The sequence below is a fragment of the Coregonus lavaretus genome, assembly GCF_964263955.1.
Source record: "Coregonus lavaretus genome assembly, chromosome: 34".
NCBI lineage: Eukaryota > Metazoa > Chordata > Actinopteri > Salmoniformes > Salmonidae > Coregonus > Coregonus lavaretus.
Window position 1 is genome coordinate 29,514,374 of NC_140021.1, and position 13,738 is coordinate 29,528,111.

Sequence of the window (13,738 nt, forward strand, 5' to 3'; positions counted from 1 at the left end):
TGACATACTGATGGGGAAAGGAGAATGGTTCCAAAGCTGTCCTGACTGAGTGTGTGTGTGTGGGTCTGTGTGTGTCTGTGTGTGTCTGTGCGTGCACGTGGGTGCATGTGTATGTGTGTGTTTGTGTCTGTCAGAACCCCAATGCCCACCCCAGGCCCATCTCCCAGGATCTGGCTGGTTTCTGGGACATGCTGCAGCTGTCCATCGAGAACATCAGCCTAAAGTTTGATGAGCTGCACCAACTCAAAGCCAACAACTGGAGACCCCTGGACCCCCCCGTGATAAAGGTACTACTCAATGTAGTAGACCCTATAAGCAATCTATGGACAAGATGAGTCAGCAATCCGTTTTGTTTATCTGGCCACTGTCTCCAAATGTTAACTTTTTAGAATTTTTGTCCACCAATACAATGGAATGGTGTTTTTGGCCTGCATGCTTCTACATTCATTGTTGTTGAATATGGTTAATGTACACAGTTACTGTAGATTTCGGTTCAATGTAGCACGAGGTGTTGTAATGCATGTAAAATGATTGTTGTAATGTTGTGTGATAGCCTGTCTGACGTGACTGCCTGTCTGCTGTGTTTTTTTGTTTTTTTGTTTTTTTGTTTTGTTGTTGACAGTGAGCTGGATTGTTGAGAAGTCACTCTGCCTGCCATGCATCGTGGGGCCTCGCTGACCTCGCTGGCCACTCTTACCCCATGCACACCCCACACCTACCACGCACTCTCACAAAATGTCCGCCACTGCCGTCACCACCCACATGAACAAATACTACAGTGTACTATAGAATACTACAGTGCTTACTATAGAAATCTGTAGTAAACTGTAGAATATTATACTACACACTGTAGTATCCCTTGATCATGTGTCGTACTTACTATAGAATGTTGTAGTATACTGTAGGATACTATAGTAAATACTACAGTATTATCCACACACACAAAAACACTGTAGTACATACTACAGTAATGTCTGCAAAAACACTACAGTCCGAGAAAACACAACACTTTTTTAAATATAGTAAATACTACAGTATTTAATTTGCATATACATTGCCCATTCCCCTCCCCTATATCGTAATTTATGCCACCCATACGTGATAAACCTACATACCAAGTATAGACCATATATTGAATTCCCTACAAGTTATAGAAAAGAACAGAAGCTCTGAACTATCTGTTCAGACCCCAGTCCTACCTACCTAGAGGTTATGAGAATTTGCTCTTTTAGTATTTCTCCAGTAGGTTTCCTGAAGGAGAAAGCTTCCACCTCTATATCAAATATATTAGAACAAAAACACTACAGTAAATACTAAAGTATATACTTCTGTTTTCTTTTACTACTGTATTTATACTATAGTTAACTGTAAATACTACAGTATACTACAGTAAAGTCTGCAAAAACAATACAGCGAACACTATGGTATTTATAGTATTTTTTGCATGTGGGCACCATCCATAACTTCACTCACGTAAACCCTGTTGCATGCTCTCACACCATGCAAACTCCAACAAACTGCTAATGTCATGACCTCTTTAACCCCCACACAATATGGCTGCCGTTGTGCCCCTGCTGCCAGAGGCACAGAGGATGGCCTCTAACTGTAGTTGTTTGTCCTCCCCCGTCCATCCAGGAGAGACGGTTCGCCCCTCCAGTGCCAAATAAGCCCCACAGGGGCCACCCTCCCCTGGCCAGGGACCGTTCTCTGGAGAGCTCCGAGAGACAGCGGCTAGAGGCTCGCAAACGCCTGCTGGCCGCCAAGCGGGCCCTCTCGGTCCGACAGAGCTCGGTCACCGAGAGTGCAGCAGACAGTATTGAGATCTACATCCCCGAGGCCCAGACCAGACTATGAGACACACACAGATAGAGACAGAGACCGCCCCCCCCATACACACACATACAAACACAAACACCCACCTACAAAGGTGCACGCAAACTCCCACAAAGGCACACACACAGCACTGAATGGCGAGGGTGCTTGTAATATAATCACATCTTTATTTACTTCAACAAAAGAGTGGGGACGGTCACAGCAGAGCTGGTTGAGTGAGAATACTGTATATTTAGAAATGTTTTGCCTTCTCTCCATTTGATCCTCTCCATTGAACTTTCAGCTTTGATGTAGCTCCCCCCACTCCTTACTCCCAACGACGTTTCTTCTTGTGATGTCAACTCTTCTTACCGATATTCCACCAACCAAGTGACCTGTTGTCACCCAAACAACAGGTATACCAGTACCACAGCATTGATGCATAATGTATAATGTTTCTGATTCATTGGAACAGAAGGCAGGTTAGGGAGGGAGGGGTAGTGTACTAGTGGGTATAGACCGAGCACTGTCAGGGCACACCAGCTAATCCTGTTGGGTGTCAAACAGCCTGATACAGCGTCTGTGTCCCATATGACACCCTATTTCTTAAATAGTGCACTACTTTTGTGCACTACCTGGTCAAAAGTAGTGCACTACATAGAAAATAGGGTGTCATTTGAGAAACGCCAACCTCTCTACTCTGGTAACCGTGGGTGAGGCTGCTACTGTGACTCACAGCACAATGACAGCAGACAATAGGGAAACCCAGTCTTTCTCCCCCTGTGGGATACTACTGTCACCGGGTTCATAACACACACACACAAGCACATGTGCACATACGCATGGACGTTCACTCATGCGTGTGTGCACACAGACACGTGCACCCGCACACACACCTGTTCTCAAGAGAGGTTTGAGGTAATTTACCTAAACCTCTTTGAGTTGTTAGGAGAGAACGCCTGAGACATATCTAAGACCTTCTGGAGACATACAAGACATCGAGACATTTACAGTATGTAGCAGCGACCATTGAAACTGTCCGTTTTAAATGTTTCAATTAGGATTCAATCCTAACTTCAATTGAAGTCACATTTTCACTTAGTCATGCATTGATGTCAATGGAAGACTAAGTAAAAATTTGACTTAAGTATAACTTAGGATTCGCCCCTTATTATTGAAATCCAGGAAACAGCAGCTCTATATAACTTGGCAATGAAATCACATACAAAAGCATTTTAGTCAGTCACCATATTTTAAAAACAATGAAATACAAAGAAAAAATGGTATACACTAATGGTTTGATACAATGATTTTAGTCCAACACCTATGAACACCTTGATTTTCTATTAGAGCAACATACATTTATCACATGCTGTTTAGTTATATTATTTAAAACCGCAAAGCTGAGAGACTTTGCGCAGTAGCTGAATCAACACAGTCGGAAGGTGTTCAACCTAGACAATAATAGCAATGTAAAATCCAAACCTTTTATAAAATGGGATTTGGGTGAGAGGTGTAGCGTAGGGATTCGTAGTATTTACCAATAATCAATACAGGTCTTTGTAGAGTAAAAAAAAAAAAAAAAAAAAAAAACATTAAAAACAGTGTGTGTCGGACAATGACACTATTCTTCCTTTTCTCCAAATGCAGTCTTTCCAGTTGCAGGAGCAGTGGTTTGATTCTGCTGTACTCTCCTATTTCTGAACTTTAGGGGTTATAGGTCACAGGGTGTCTGTCTACCCCCAGATGTGGTAGGATTCTAGGGTCGACAGCGCTAATCCTGCCTGGTAGTCAGGTATGGAGTTAGGTGAGCTCATAGCAAGCTCTCAGAGAGAGGTCAGTGCAGTGAAATCAGGGTCTGCCAGAATAGAAATTGTGATTTACATTTTAGCAGACGCTCTTATCCAGAGCAACTTACAGGATGATTTAGGGTTAGGTGCATTGCTCAAGGGCAGATCAACAGATTTTCCACTTAGTCGGCTCGGGAACTCGAACCAGCAACCTTTTGGTTACTGGCCCAACGCTCTTAACCGCTAGGTAACCTGCTGCCCCATTTAGTGTGTGAGTGTGCGTGCCAGTGTCTTTGAGTGCAGGTGTATGTGTGTATCTAATGTGTATGTGAGTATATGGGGTTTAAGTGCTTGTTTCTGAAGTGCTTCCTATTTTTCAAGGTCCAAACGGGCCTTCCTTTTCACTATGGAAGTGTCCCAAATGGCACCCTATTCCCTATATAATGCAATACTTTTGACAAGGGCCCATAGAGCTCAGGTCAAAAGTTGTGCACTATGTTGGGAATGGGGTACCATATGGGACGCAGCCTCTGATTAACGTAGCAGAATCGACATACTGTTAGTACATACCTAAACAGGCCCAGCCTATCATTTTCAACGGAGCGATATATGCCTGTACAAAGACGTTTTCTGAGGAACATATTACTGACTGCATTATACGCATGCTGACATGAGCTAATTGATGTGTTGTCATGTCATTCTTGTCAATTCTTTCTTCTTCTGTTTATCATATTGTGCTGAGAATATAATTTGTCCTTAAGTTTTTAAAAATCACCTACTTCTGATGTTCCTTTACTTTAAGGGTACCTTTAAATGTAAAGTGTTACCAATGTTGTATATGACAAGATATTTTCTTATTCTATCAAGGGACAGCGGGAATTATTTTCCTCTTACGTTTATGTACCATCTCCGCATCCAAACTGACATGCAACTATTTGAAAGTAATATAAAAAATAATATGAAGTGTTTAATGGTGTTTTATATCCACTATTTATTTATTTATCCCCAGAAAAGAATTATGAATGTTTATTATCATTATTATTATGCACTGACAAGGCCCTTATGCTGTGTTTATGATTCTCCTTCTTATATTTTTTTTGCTCTTTGGCATAAAATACACCTTTTATTCTGTCAGTAATCAGCCTTAATTTATAATGTGATAGTCGAGCACAAATCAGCCTCAGGGGAAGAATAATAAAATGTGTGTGTGTGTGTGTGTGTGTGTGTGTGTGTGTGTGTGAGAGAGAGAGAGAGAGATTGTATGTAACCCATGAAAAGGCTTTGTCTCATACTGTACATAAACCCAGTCAACAGGGATGCGTCCCAAATGGCACCCTATTCCCTATATAGTGCACTACTTTTAACCAGAGCCTTATGGGCCCTGGTCAAAAGTAGTGCACTTAATAGGGAATCTGGTGCCTTTTGGGACACAACCTGAACATTACAAGAGTTCCGTGGTTTAATTGTTTATATCAACTTCTCATGATTGATTCCTTTGTCAGAATACACCATTACTTATTCTCTGCAACCCCAATCAGTTTGCATTTTCTTTATATTAAGTCTTTTTTTATCAGTTACTTGTATGAGTGAATCTTGAACACATTTGCTTTCATAGACTGTGGTCTTGGTTATAGACTTTTGGTTTTGTGAGTGTTAGTAAACTACACTGCTCAAAAAAATAAAGGGAACACTAAAATAACACATCCTAGATCTGAATGAATTAAATAATCTTATTAAATACTTTTTTCTTTACATAGTTGAATGTGCTGACAACAAAATCACACAAATTATCAATGGAAATAAAATTTATCAACCCATGGAGGTCTGGATTTGGAGTCACCCTCAAAATTAAAGTGGAAAACCACACTACAGGCTGATCCAACTTTGATGTAAAGTCCTTAAAACAAGTCAAAATGAGGCTCCGTAGTGTGTGTGGCCTCCACGTGCCTGTATGACATCCCTACAACGCCTGGGCATGCTCCTGATGAGGTGGCGGATGGTCTCATGAGGGATCTCCTCCCAGACCTGGACTAAAGCATCCGCCAACTCCTGGACAGTCTGTGGTGCAACGTGGCGTTGGTGGATGGAGCGAGACATGATGTCCCAGATGTGCTCAATTGGATTCAGGTCTGGGGAACGGGCGGGCCAGTCCATAGCATCAATGCCTTCCTCTTGCAGGAACTGCTGACACACTCCAGCCACATGAGGTCTAGCATTGTCTTGCATTAGGAGGAACCCAGGGCCAACCGCACCAGCATATGGTCTCACAAGGGGTCTGAGGATCTCATCTCGGTACCTAATGGCAGTCAGGCTACCTCTGGCGAGCACATGGAGGGCTGTGCGGCCCCCCAAAGAAATGCCACCCCACACCATGACTGACCCACCGCCAAACTGGTCATGCTGGAGGATGTTGCAGGCAGCAGAACGTTCTCCACGGCGTCTCCAGACTCTGTCACGTCTGTCACATGTGCTCAGTGTGAACTTGCTTTCATCTGTGAAGAGCACAGGGCGCCAGTGGCGAATTTGCCAATCTTGGTGTTCTCTGGCAAATGCCAAACGTCCTGCACGGTGTTGGGCTGTAAGCACAACCCCCACCTGTGGACGTCGGGCCCTCATACCACCCTCATGGAGTCTGTTTCTGACCGTTTGAGCAGACACATGCACATTTGTGGCCTGCCGGAGGTCATTTTGCAGGGCTCTGGAAGTGCTCCTCCTGCTCCTCCTTGCACAAAGGCGGAGTTAGCAGTCCTGCTGCTGGGTTGTTGCCCTCCTACGGCCTCCTCCACATCTCCTGATGTACTGGCCTGTCTCCTGGTAGCGCCTCCATGCTCTGGACACTACGCTGACAGACACAGCAAACCTTCTTGCCACAGCTCGCATTGATGTGCCATCCTGGATGAGCTGCACTACCTGAGCCACTTGTGTGGGTTGTAGACTCCGTCTCATGCTACCACTAGAGTGAAAGCACCGCCAGCCAGCATTCAAAAGTGACCAAAACATCAGCCAGGAAGCATAGGAACTGAGAAGTGGTCTGTGGTCACCACCTGCAAAACCAGTCCTTTATTGGGGGTGTCTTTCTAATTGCCTATAATTTCCACCTGTTGTCTATTCCATTTGCACAACAGCATGTGACATTTATTGTCAATCAGTGTTGCTTCCTAAGTGGACAGTTTGATTTCACAGAAGTGTGATTGACTTGGAGTTACATTGTGTTGTTTAAGTGTTCCCTTTATTTTTTTGAGCAGTGTATATTGAAACTGCTTTGACAGAAGGGAAAATCCCTGCTAGCCACATACACTCACCGGCCAGTTTATTAGGTACACCCATCTAGTACTGGGTCGGACCCCCCTTTGCCTCCAGAACAGCCTGAATTTTTCGGGGCATTCTACAAGGTGTCGGAAACATTCCACAGGGATGCTGGTCTATGCTGACGCGATGGCATCACGGCGATACATTCATGCTGCGAACAGCCCGTTCCATCTCTATTGGGTTGAGGTCTGGAGACTGCGCAGGCCACTCAAGTAAACTGAACTCGCTGTATTGTCCAGTGTTGGTGATCGCGTGCCCACTGGGGCCACTTCAACCCGGTGTGGTCATCTGCTGCAATAGCCTATCCGTGACAAGGATCAACGAGTTGTGCATTCCGAGATGCCGTTCTGCACACCACTGTTGTACTGCGCCATTATTTGTCTGTTTGTGGCCCGCCTGTAAGCTTGCACGATTCTTGGCATTCTCCTTCAACCTCTCTCATCAACCAGCTGTTCGCCCACAGGACTGCCGCTGACTGGATGTTTTTGGTGTGTCGCACCATTCTCAGTAAACCCTATACATTGTCGTGCGTGAAAAGCCCAGGAGGTCGGCCGTTTCTGAGATACTGGATCCGGCGCGCCTGGCACCGACTATCATACCACGCTCAAATTCGCTTAGGTCACTTGTTTTGCCCATTCTAATGTTCAATCGAACAGTAACTGAATGCCTCAATGCCTGTCTGCCTGCTTTATATAACAAGCCACGGTCACGTGACTCACTGTCTGTAGGAGCGATCCATTTTCGTGAACTAGGTGGTGTACCTAAAAAACTGGCCATTGAATGTATATGAGAAACATGTTCATGACTGAAGTTTTAATAGAGAGAAAAGTCTAATTTGTTTGTGATGGAAATCATGTGATGAAGTAACTGTTCTGTATAATATCTCATTTATTTTGGTTTGTAAAAATGAATTTTATAGAGAATATTCCAAAGGTAACAATAGTTATATACCTTTTTTGCCCATTATGTTTTAAGGTAATTTAATATAAATTGTGATACTCTTTATATTTTTATTTCACCTTTTTATTAGAATTCATTCAAATGTTGGTCAAATGATTTCGTTGTTTATGGTTATTATATTAACATATCAAAACCCTGACATTACAGGGTGATTACAGAAAGTGGTCATGAATGTTGGATTGTGGGTAATTGCCAAACTAAAGACTTCTCAACCAATCCTGGCAATTCTGAGAGGCAGAGGCTTGTGATGTATGCCGTGTTCACGTGCTAGTCGGAGCTAGGAAACTCTAATATCTCCGACATGCTAACTGGTTGAACACGACAAGTGTATAGCTACAATCAGTTGGCAAGTCCGAAATTTCAAAGTTCCGACTAACACGCGATCGCAGCAGTAGTCCATATATAAGTATAAAATGATTCAAATGAACATTTGTACATAAATGAATGTTCCCTATGTAAATGTAAAAACAATCAAATAACATATTAAGCAGATATACATTTTGTAATTAATGTTATTACACTGTTGATGTTATGTCACGTGTACGGAAATGTATCAGCATTAAAAACATTAATGCCATCATCATACGCTATCCTACATGTGTTTATTGAAATGCACGCTGCACATGTTTTCCCTTATAACATAATGAGGCAGATTTACATATACTGAACAAAAATATAAATGCAACATGCAACAATTTCAAAAAATCTGCTGAGTTACAGTTCATATAAGGAAATCAGTCAATTAAAATAAATTCATTATGCCCTAATCTATGGATTTCACATGACTGGGCAGGGGCGCAGCCATGGGCAGGCCTGGGAGGGCATAGGACCACCCACTTGGGAGCCAGGCTGACCCACTGGGGAGCCAGGCACAGCTAATCAGAATCAGAAATACTCCTCAGCACCCCCCCAATCCCCCTTTGCTGATCCCACAGGTGAAGAAGCCGGATATGGAGGTCCTGGGCTGGCATGGTTACACGTGGTCTGTGGTTGTGAGGCTGGTTGGACGTAATGCCAAATTCTTTAATATGACGTTGGAGGCGGCTTATGGTAGAGAAATGAACATTACATTCTCTGGCAACAGCTCTGGTGGACATTCCTGTAGTCAGCATGCCAATTTAATTCTCCCTCAAATCTGTGTCATTGTGTTTTGTGACATAAATGCACATTTTTGAGTGGCCTTTTATTCTCCCCAGCACAAGGTGCACCTGTGTAATGATCATGCCGTTTAATCAGCCTCTTGATATGCCACACCATTCAGGTGGATGGATTATCTTGACAAAGGATAAAATGCTCACTAACAGGGATGTAAACAAATTTGTGCTAAAAAATTGACTTTACATGTTGCGTTTGTATTTTTGTATTTTTTTGTATTTACATTTACGTCATTTAGCAGACGCTCTTATCCAGAGCGACTTACAAATAGGTGCATTCACCTTATAGCCAGTGGGATAACCACTTTACATTGTTATTTTTTGGGGGGGGGGGGGGGGGGGTTGGAGTAAAGGGGGGGGGGGGGGTAGAAGGATTACTTTATCCTATCCCAAGTATTCCTTAAAGAGGTGGGGTTTCAAATGTCTCCGGAAGGTGGTGAGTGACTCCGCTGTCCTGGCGTCGTGAGGGAGCTTGTTCCACCATTGGGGTGCCAGAGCAGCGAACAGTTTTGACTGGGCTGAGCGGGAACTATGCTTCCGCAGAGGTAGGGGAGCCAGCAGGCCAGAGGTGGATGAATGCAGTGCCCTCGTTTGGGTGTAGGGACTGATCAGAGCCTGAAGGTACGGAGGTGCCGTTCCCCTCACAGCTCCGTAGGCAAGCACCATGGTCTTGTAGCAGATGCGAGCTTCAACTGGAAGCCAGTGGAGTGTGCGGAGGAGCGGGGTGACGTGAGAGAACTTGGGAAGGTTGAACACCAGACGGGCTGCGGCATTATGGATGAGTTGTAGGGGTTTAATGGCACAGGCAGGGAGCCCAGCCAACAGCGAGTTGCAGTAATCCAGACGGGAGATGACAAGTGCCTGGATTAGGACCTGTGCCGCTTCCTGTGTAAGGCAGGGTCGTACTCTCCGAATGTTGTAGATCATGAACCTACAGGATCGGGTCACCGCCTTGATGTTAGCGGAGAACGACAGGGTGTTGTCCAGGGTCACGCCAAGGCTCTTCGCACTCTGGGAGGAGGACACAACGGAGTAGTCAACCGTGATGGCGAGATCATGGAACGGGCAGTCCTTCCCCGGGAGGAAGAGCAGCTCCGTCTTGCCAAGGTTCAGCTTGAGGTGGTGATCCGTCATCCATACTGATATGTCTGCCAGACATGCAGAGATGCGATTCGCCACCTGGTTATCAGAAGGGGGAAAGGAGAAGATTAGTTGTGTGTCGTCTGAATAGCAATGATAGGAGAGGCCATGTGAGGATATGACAGAGCCAAGTGACTTGGTGTATAGCGAGAATAGGAGAGGGCCTAGAACTGAGCCCTGGGGGACACCAGTGGTGAGAGCACGTGGTGCGGAGACAGCTTCTCGCCACGCCACTTGGTAGGAGCGACCGGTCAGGTAAGACGCAATCCAAGAGTGAGCCGTGCCGGAGATGCCCAGCTCGGAGAGGGTGGAGAGGAGGATCTGATGGTTCACAGTATCAAAGGCAGCAGACAGGTCTAGAAGGACAAGAGCAGAGGAGAGAGAGTTAGCTTTAGCAGTGCGGAGAGCCTCCGTGACACAGAGAAGAGCAGTCTCAGTTGAATGACCAGTCTTGAAACCTGACTGGTTTGGATCAAGAAGGTCATTCTGAGAGAAATAGCAAGAGAGTTGGCTAAAGACGGCACGCTCAATAGTTTTGGAGAGAAAAGAAAGAAGGGATACTGGTCTGTACTGCACCTGGAGGCAGAAATGGAACCCTATTCCCTTTATAGTGCACTACTTTTGAACAGGGCCCATAGGGAATAAGATGGTATTTGGGACACAGACGGTGTGTATGGTGATTTTGTCACTCCCACATCAATCAAGCTCACATTCAACATGCTGACCTCAGTGTCCAGAGCCCAAAAGGGGAGCCATGGATTTCACCCTCCTCTTCAGCCCTGGGTCTCTCCATCAGGGTCTTGTTTACTAGTCCACTCCGTAGCGAAACGTTTTGCAAAGCAATCCAGGAAATCTGTATTCTGATTAGACAAGTTCACGGAGCACCTCTCCACAGCAGCACTATCTATCCTCTGTTTCTGGAGGTGACGACCCTGATTAGTGATGTGCTCCATGGTGCGAGTTATCGGACCACCGCCGTCGGTATGTCACTGCTGATCTGACATGCAGCTGGGATGCAGTGGGAAAGGTAAATTAGGCTGTGTGCGTTCTATACATATGCCTCAGATCACCAATTATTTATTATCAGAACAATGCAGATCAGAAGACAATATTCTGACAATTGACAAGAGGCATCTGTTTTTATACTCAGTTTTTTGTAGTAAAGAAAGTGGGTTAATAGACGGGTTGGCTGACAACATCATTAAAATTATGTGTGCGCATCGGTGTCGGGAAGGCTTGATTTGATATGCTTGTGAACGGTCAGATAGCTAGCAACAATGACAAGAAGCTGCCATGTGGGGAATCGTAGGTGGCTTGTTTCAGCTCATTGTGTCTTGTTGTTGATACCATGTCTTATTTTGAGGTGTTTTGACTGATGTCATGTCTATGCTAATATGGCTCAAATTCAGTAGCTAGCAAACCAACAACTGTAACAATGTATTTGAGTGCTCATTGTGCAAATGTATTGATGTTTTCAATAAACATTTGGAGACTAAATATAGTTTACATGCTGTCAACAGTTTAAGCCAACCCTGTCTGTTTTACCCCATAGTTGCGCACATGTCCGTTGTTGTTGAACAACCAACCCATCTATACTATAACAGGCTGGTGCAGCATTTACAAACCACCAGAACAAAGGTATGCATGCGGTGGTGATTGCCTTCGTCAGAGTAGCAAACCAGTCTTAGAAGGGTCATTTGAATCCTTTAGGATTGTACTTGCGACACAGGCAACAGCTGTCTATGTAGCCTCGAAAGAACACAAATATCCAAGATCCACATGGTCTTAATCTGGGTCGTATTGACTAGCTACCAAACAAAATAGAATGGACTTGTTATGGGGTATGTAGGACTACCTGAACCAGTCCAACACCCAGCGTCATAACCATGTGATATGGTCATAACACTGTCATGACACATATTTAGACATGTTGTGACACCTACATAAGAGTGTCAAAAAGGCAAAATATTTCATTACACCATAGCCTACGTGTCAACAGTATGTTTAAGTTACATATACTGTATATCTTTTTTAATTGACCATGTTAAATTATCATTGTAATTGCGCACACATTGATGTAAGACATGCACCTACCGTAATGCTCTGTTGCTGATGACTGGGATGAATGCAAGAGCAGATTTCAGGAGCAGGACAAGACACCTTCTTTTTGACTGATATAAGGGAATGTAGGTGATAGGCCTATGTGGCTTATGATTATGATGGTCGTAATACTTCTTGACAGTGTCATAAAGTGTATTTTCTTAGTCCATGTAAAGTGACACCGGATGGTCATAATGCTTCATGACAGTGTCATAAAGTGTATTTTCTTAGTCCATGTAAAGTGACACCGGATGGTCATAATGCTTCATGACAGTGTCATAAAGTGTATTTTATTTTTTACTATACCATTATTTTGGTATTTTTTACCCCTTTTTCTCCCCAATTGGTAGTTAAAGTCTTGTCCCATCGCTGCAACTCCCGTACAGACTTGGGAGAGGCGAAGGTCGAGAGCCATGCGCCCTCCGAAAAACGACCCGCCAAGCCGACACTGCTTCTTGACACACTGCTCGCTTAACCCGGAAGCCAGCCGCACCAATGTGTCGGAGGAAACTCAAACTGGCTGCCCTCACAGCCGGCAACATGTACACACAGGCATGAAAGCGCACGTGCAAACACACCTGCACACACACACAGGGGCACACATTCACCCCCCCCCCCCTCCCCTTGATTGATGTGGGAGTGACAAAATCACCATACACACCGTCTGTGTCCCAAATGCCATCTTATTCCCTATGGGCCCTGTTCAAAAGTAGTGCACTATAAAGGGTTCCATTTCTGCCTCCATGTGCAGTAGGAGTGATGAGGCAAAGCCAAGGCATGCACGCGAACGAAGTCAGCGTGCATGCGCCTGGCCACCACAAGGAGTCGCTAGAGCGTGATGGGACAAGGACATCCCAGCCGGCCAAACCCACCCCTAACCCGGACGATGCTGGGCCAATTGTGCGCCGCCTCATGGGTCTCCCGGTCGCGTCCGGCTGCGACACAGCCCGAACCCGGATCTATAGTGACGCCTCTAGCACTGCGATGCAGTGCCATTGACCACTGTGCCACTCGGGAGGCGTAAAGTGTATTTTCTCCAAGTTATTTAAAATATGATGAAAAATACATGACTGTAAAGAATTCATTACAACAAAGGATTTAAGAAACAAACTTTCAAATGAAAGGAAAGTTCTTGGCAGGGAAAAAATTAATTTGAATAAATGTGGGTTTGACTTCCAACACTTGGTGTAGGTGTCATAACCAGCCAATAAGATAACACAATATATGTCACAACAGGTGTAAATATATGGATCATGACAGTGTTATGACCATATGACAGGTTATGACATGGTTATGACTGAGTGTCAAGTTTTACTAAAACCTTTGTATTCATTTTCCGTGAATGTATTGACACATCCACACATAAAACCCCTGCCTGGCAGGAAACCGTTGACGTCTGCTGTTAGCCCGCGCTAATTTATACAGGATTATGCTAAAGTTTTGGCGCTCTGATGAACCTAGCACACGCACACA

At 44.6% G+C, this 13,738-nt stretch overlaps 1 protein-coding gene across 2 annotated transcripts in view; it reads left to right on the forward strand.

Annotated features, from left to right (window-relative positions):
- The window catches only part of LOC311109109 (disks large-associated protein 1-like), a gene marked incomplete at both ends in the record, with an annotated part of 109,948 nt that extends 108,094 nt beyond the window's left edge, over window positions 1-1,854 (forward strand). For both annotated transcript variants that reach the window (XM_084151917.1, XM_084151918.1), the window contains 2 exons: window positions 135-287; window positions 1,636-1,854. In XM_084151917.1, the coding sequence (XP_084008043.1) occupies window positions 135-287; window positions 1,636-1,854 (372 nt within the window). The remainder of the gene's footprint in view (window positions 1-134; window positions 288-1,635) is intronic.
- Window positions 1,855-13,738: the final 11,884 nt, after the last annotated feature.